The sequence below is a fragment of the Anopheles cruzii genome, chromosome 3, assembly GCF_943734635.1.
Source record: "Anopheles cruzii chromosome 3, idAnoCruzAS_RS32_06, whole genome shotgun sequence".
NCBI classification, from domain to species: domain Eukaryota; kingdom Metazoa; phylum Arthropoda; class Insecta; order Diptera; family Culicidae; genus Anopheles; species Anopheles cruzii.
Genome location: NC_069145.1, coordinates 13,425,828 through 13,432,217, shown reverse-complemented (window position 1 = coordinate 13,432,217; position 6,390 = coordinate 13,425,828). Strand labels below are relative to the sequence as shown.

The 6,390-nt window shown below is 53.8% G+C and overlaps 1 protein-coding gene across 1 annotated transcript; it reads left to right on the top strand.

The window, feature by feature from the left end:
* Positions 1-2,019: 2,019 nt before the first annotated feature.
* LOC128271338 (hypoxia up-regulated protein 1) lies at positions 2,020-5,742 on the top strand. Its single transcript, XM_053008811.1, has 3 exons — positions 2,020-2,136; positions 2,211-2,560; positions 2,618-5,742. The coding sequence occupies exons 2-3, from the start codon at positions 2,229-2,231 to the stop codon at positions 5,172-5,174; spliced, it is 2,889 nt and encodes a 962-aa protein (XP_052864771.1). The 5' UTR covers positions 2,020-2,136; positions 2,211-2,228; the 3' UTR covers positions 5,175-5,742.
* The last annotated feature ends 648 nt before the right edge of the window (positions 5,743-6,390 follow it).

Here is a 6,390-nt window from a genome sequence, read left to right as displayed (position 1 = left end):
CGAGGAAAACAAAGTAAAAAGTATAATTATTAAATGAGTAAACAAAACTCACTGACGTGAACAGTGAGCAATCAAATTCCCAAAAAGTGGTAAAAGCAACAAAAAAAGTAAGGATTTATTAAGTGAATTGAAAAAGTGAGAAACGAGAGCAACTAAACGGAGAAAGAAGACGACGACGACGACGACGGGTTGTTGTGTGTGTGTGGATGAGGCGCAGCGCCCCGAAGAGGAAAGAATGTGGATGCTGACGTAGGAGCAGCGGGATGCCGGCCCGTGCCCGGTCAGCTGCTGGCCCTTGAAATCGTAAAGCAGCACGAAAAAATTGCAAAACTGTAAAAATGCTTTCTTTCTGCGCTCTTCTCTATCACACTGCAACGTGTCCGACAAGACCGCGTTTTGTATTTAATCGTCTCGCGTAGGAACGATTGTTTTTGCTCCGTTTTTTGTTTACCTCTCCCTTTTTCGAACGTAGTAGAGCATTGATCCATAAAGTGTATAAACTCCTTTGACTTATAAAAGAAATAGAAAAAAATGTGCAAAAAACAAAAGCCCGAGTTTTGACCTTTTTCTCTGCGAGTGGGTTGTTTGGGCGGGTTGATGTTTGCAGGTTTCGGAAGGAACACGGAAAACTTTCGTGTCGCAGAACAAGGCCTTCCACCCACCCCGCTGGGACGAAGAATTCCCAAATGACGTCATTGAAAAAGCATAACTTTTTGCCACCTTTCCTGTGTAGTATTTCACGTCTTTCTCGCCACAGGAGAGACAACAAACGAAGGCCGGCTGACGGGACAAGACGTGTGCTGTTGTTCTCGGGCCTGTGTAAATCATTGGCCTCGCAACACTTTTTGTGGTGCTCGTTACTTAATTTATTCGTTAATTAAGCCGCACGTCATCTCACGGCGCGCGTGCCACCCGGCCCCGGACGGACCATCTACGGGGATTAAGCGGGAAGAAGGGCGCACTTTTGGGTTTCACCGAGTATCATCTAATGTTCGATATTTTTAGGTCGAATCGGCTTAAAAATAGAAAGCCACCGCGCGCGCCATCAGCCACCGGCCGTAGTTTCGCGTAAAGTGCAGCAGCGCTAGAGCGCGCCGCGTTGGACGCTGCATCGTTGGAATGAAAGTGAGTGCGTCACCGCGGCGGACAGAAGAAGCGCGCGTCCCATAAGAGAGCATCGTGGAAAGGAAAACTCGCCTACATGTGACGCGTCGCGCCGCAGTTTTTCCCAGTTGCCATGGAAATGCATCCTGTCAGCCAACCGCCCCTCGCCCTCGGGTTTGGTGGGTGTACTTTTCGCGTGGGCAGCAAACAACAGTTCCATTTACGCACCATCAGCCTGTGGGAGCGTCTGGTGGGGGTGGGTTGGCGCGGTCTATTTATAGAATACGCACTGTTTGATTGGCTGATTGTGATTAAGGTGGTGGGGTGGGATGGGCTATAAATAGAACATTTCTGCCCACCGTTTCCCTCTAGCGATGGAGAGTGCTTTAAACAGATTGTGGCATCCACGCGACGCTCGCGTGGATGACAGACTTATGTTCAGGTGATACAGAAGGTGAACAAGATGTGAAAATGATTCTTTTACTTTGTTTTGGCGAAGTGACGGTATTCGGGCAGCTAGTCATGAATGTTGGAAGTAGAAACATTCATTCAAACATAAAATTCGCCTTTTTTCCGTTTCGAAAGCCCACCTAATGAGCTGGCAGTGTTGCCAGCTCGTCGAAAGCTTCGAAAGCTTTCCGCGGGATCGAACTGTCAGGCGAAAAATGCCAGCTGATTGGGGCGAAAACCGGCCCCGGTCGTTTGACGTTTTCGCCAGAGGAGCGTCAAGCGAGCGAGAAAGAAACACGTCAGTGAAATCGAATGCTGACTGAAATATTAAGTGAAATCAAATCCTCGGCTCTTGTGCCCATGGACCCGTGTTAACCCGTGCACCGTGCGTGTCTCACTCGGTCCACGCAGTAATCTCCCATTGGTCGGAGAGGATAAACACCCAGAGAAACATTCCTGTATCTATCGCGACTTGGGAACGTTCGAACGATAGACGGTGAACCGCTCCACGTGAAAGCGTGTACAATCTGTTCCGTGATTACGGCGAGGTGTGTCGCAGGTTCTGAGAAAAAAAACTGCCAGGTAGCTAGTAGCCCAGTGACCTATTTAGTGTCCGGAACCGATTTCATCATTTCCACTTCCCAACCCCAACGCAGAGTGCTGACGCCGTCAGCATGGTTCCACGTCACTGGTTGCTGCAGTTCGGGGGCCCGCTGCTGCTGTTGGTGGCGTTTGCCAGCCTGGCGCATGGGGCCGCCGTAATGTCGGTGGACCTGGGCAGCGAGTGGATGAAGGTCGGCGTGGTGTCACCGGGCGTCCCGATGGAAATCGCGCTCAACAAGGAGTCGAAGCGGAAAACGCCGGCAACGATTGCGTTCCGGAACGGGGACCGCGTGTACGGTGAGGACGCGCAAACGTTGGGCGTTCGCTTCCCGGCCAACAGCTACAGCTATCTGATCGATTTGGTGGGCAAAACGGTCGACAACCCGATGGTGGAGCTGTACAGGTTAGTTGGATGTGGAGGCACAGCGGCCATGGGTTCTCATGGGTTTCTTGGTTTTAGAAAACGGTTCCCGTACTACGACATCGTGGAAGATCCGGTGCGCAAAACGGTCGTTTTCCGGACCGGCGAAGAGCAGTTCACGATCGAAGAGCTGATCGGACAGCTGCTGCAGGTGGCCAAAGAGTACGCCGAGGACTCGACCGGCCAGATGATCAGCGAGTGTGTGCTGATAGTGCCCGGATTTTTCGGCCAAGCCGAACGGACGGCCCTGGTGTCGGCGGCCCGGTTGGCCAACCTGAAGGTGCTGCAGCTGATCAACGACTACACGGCCGTGGCACTCAACTACGGCATCTTCCGGCGCAAGGAAATCAACGAGACGGCGCAATACTTCTTGTTCTACGATATGGGAGCGTACAAGACGTCGGCGGCCGTCGTAAGCTATCAGCTGGTGAAGGATAAGGCGACGCGCGAGACGCACCCCGTCGTGCAGGTGCTGGGCGTGGGCTTCGACCGGACGCTCGGTGGCCTGGAGATGCAGGTCCGACTGCGCGATTTCCTCGGCCGGGAGTTCAACAAAGCGGGCAAAACGAAAACGGACGTGTTCACCAATCCGCGGGCCATGGCAAAGCTGTTCAAGGAAGCGGGCCGCCTGAAGAACGTGCTGAGTGCCAACACGGAGCACTACGCGCAGATCGAGGGTCTGCTCGATGAGCAAGACTTCCGGCTGTTGGTGACACGCGAACAGTTCGAGGAACTCTGCAAGGATCTTTACAAGCGGGTGACGGCCCCACTGGACAAAGCGTTGGCCGGAGCGGGCCTGCAGCTGGAACTGATCAATCAGGTCGTTCTGTTCGGAGGCAACACACGCGTCCCGAAGGTGCAGGACATTCTGCGGGCCCACATCGGGCAGGAGCTGGCGAAAAACATCAACGCCGATGAGGCCGCCTGCATGGGGGCGGTTTACCGAGCGGCCGATCTGGCCACCGGTTTCAAGGTGAAGAAGTTCATCACGAAAGATGCGGTCCTGTTCCCGATTCAGGTCGTTTTCGATCGGGAAGGTGACAGCGGAGCCCTGCGCCAGGTTCGCCGGACACTGTTCGGGTCGATGAATTCGTACCCGCAGAAGAAGGTCATCACCTTCAACAAGCACACGGACGATTTCGAGTTCACGGTCCAGTACGCCGAGCTGGAGTCGGTGCTCGGAAAGGATGGGGTCCTCGTGCTGGGCCCGTCGGTGGATTTGACGCGCGTCAAGCTGAGCGAGGTGGCCAAACGGCTGAAGGCAAACACGGCCGACAATGTAGAATCGAAGGGCATCAAGGCGCACTTTGTGCTCGACGATTCGGGCATCTTTTCGCTGGCCAACGTCGAGCTGGTGCTGGAGAAGACGGTCACCAAGGGTGACGGAGAGGGCGACGACGACGAGAGCACGTTCCAGAAGATCGGCAACACGATCAGCAAACTGTTTTCGGGCGATTCGACCGAGGGATCGAAGGCATCGGAGGCGAAGGCGACGGAGGAGGGTGAACGCGAGGAAGAGGCCGGCGCAGAGGAAGCGAAGGACGCGAAGGAGGGTGCTGAAAAGGAGTCACCGAAGCCGAAGGAAGATGGTGAAGCCACGAAGGCCACCAAGCCGGAAAGCAACGAAACATCGTCGGACGAGGCCGGAGCGACGGCGGCAAAGAATGCTACGGTGAAGCCGAAGATCGTGACGCTCAAGGAGACGATTCCTTCGAAAGTTGAGCTGACCTTCGTGCACCCACTGGAAGGTGACCAGTTCGAGTCGTCCGCCAAGAAGTTGAGCGCCCTTGATGCGATCGATAATGCCAAGAAACGGCGCGAGACGGCCCTGAACGCCCTGGAAAGCTTCGTGATCGATGCGCAGGTCAAGCTGGGCGAGGAGGAGTACGCGTCGTGCGGCACGCCGGACGAGATCGAAACGATTCGAAAGCGGTGCGCCGAACTGTCGGAGTGGTTGTACGAGGACGGGACCGATGCCGATGCGGAAACGTACGAAACGAAGCTGGAGGAATTGAAGAGCGTAGCGAACGAGGTGTACGCGCGGCACTGGGAGCACAACGAGCGCCCGGAGGGGCTGAATGGCCTGAAGCGGATGATTAACGGCTCGGAGACGTTCCTGCGAAACGCGAAGAACCTCACGAAGGAAGCCAATCCGGAGAAGGATGTGTTCACGGTGGTGGAGATCGAAACGCTCGAGAAAGCGATCCGTGGAACGATCGAGTGGCGGGACACGGAAGTGGCCGAACAGGCCAAACTGGCCCGCAACGCACCGGTCCGACTGACGATGAAGGCTATCGCAGATCGAATGGCAATGCTCGATCGCGAGGTGCAGTATTTGGTGAACAAACTGAAGCTGTGGCGACCGAAGGTGAAACCGACTCCGCCACCGAAACCGGAGAAGAAGCCGGTTGCCGGCGAAGCGGGTGAAGAGGGCGCGAAGGAGGAGCAGCCATCCAGTGCGGAGGAGCAGGTGATTGAACAGACGCCGGAGAAGGACCTGTCGGAAGAAGATGATGGTGACCAGCCGAAGGTGGAAGAGATTGATCCAACGGGCACGCTCAAGGACGCCGATGGCAGCGATCACACGGAACTGTAGAACCGAGAGCACAAACTGGACAATTGTTTTCATTAACGCCAAACTAGAGACACACACGCACGGTATCTCCGAATCATCATCCCCTTTTCACCATCCATCCAATTCAACGCGATTTGTGGACGAGCTCCGTATTTATATCTCCCGCGTGGTACCCGTGTCCTCTCTTTTTTTTGTTTCCCTCCCTCCCGACCACCATCTCAGACCATTCCTTGAGTTAGATTAGCAAAAAACAAACAATTCGCCGTGGCCTAGCAGCAGCAAATCCGCACTGACGCACTTTCGGCTACCGGGCGGGCATCGGTCCAGAAGCTGGATCTCCGTCCGGTGATACGCCGACGATGAACTGAACAAATGTGAGCATTCGCTGAGTGGAGGATCTTGAGTCGAATGTGTAATGTAATAGCGCAGAGCAGCAGCTAGAAGCAGCGAGTTTCGCCGCGCAAATGATGGACCAGTTTTGGGGAGATCGGATAAAACAGTTGAGCACAGGAAGCAAGCAAATGGGCGGAAGTCGGACTTTAGCGTAAGCGACCTGAAAAAGAAACACGAAGATCGTAGTAAACATTGGTGATACACATGATAAAAAGTACGGTGCGTTGCGTTTGGTTTGCTTACGAAAGAAATGATCCGTTCATAGTGGATTGCATATCGATTGACTTTTGTGTGGTCTGGTCTGTGTACTTAAAACAAGGACTGCTCATTATGCCATCTGATCAAACTGTTCTGTTTTGTATTCAAAGAGCAAGCATAACTGACATCATGGGCTATTAAGGTTTACTAGTGTCATATACTACATCAACGTATCGTAGAATGCGTATCCCTTTTGGGCATTCAGACACTTGACGTTACACTTTTTCCTCTGTTGGTCAGAGATTATTATTGATTCAATAACTTTAACTCCTGTGCGGGTTCCGTCACTAGCCTATTGGTTGGTTGAAAAAGGAGTGCGTCCGATTTTTCCGATGCTTAAAAGCTGCTTTCTGACGGGCGCATGTAAAAAATGGACTTTTCTTCGTCGGCCGCCGGCCTGTAATTGGCCGGCAAAACTTTGGCCCCACTTTTTCCACCCGGCCAACGAAGCCAAACGGCGTGGGACGGACGGTGGTTCCGGGAAAACTTTCCCACCGTGTGACACTGTCACACCGCGGTGGCGACAAAATGGTTTTCGACCTGCTCCCGGGGGTGCCACAATTGTCGGCAGCCACTTTTCTCCCCA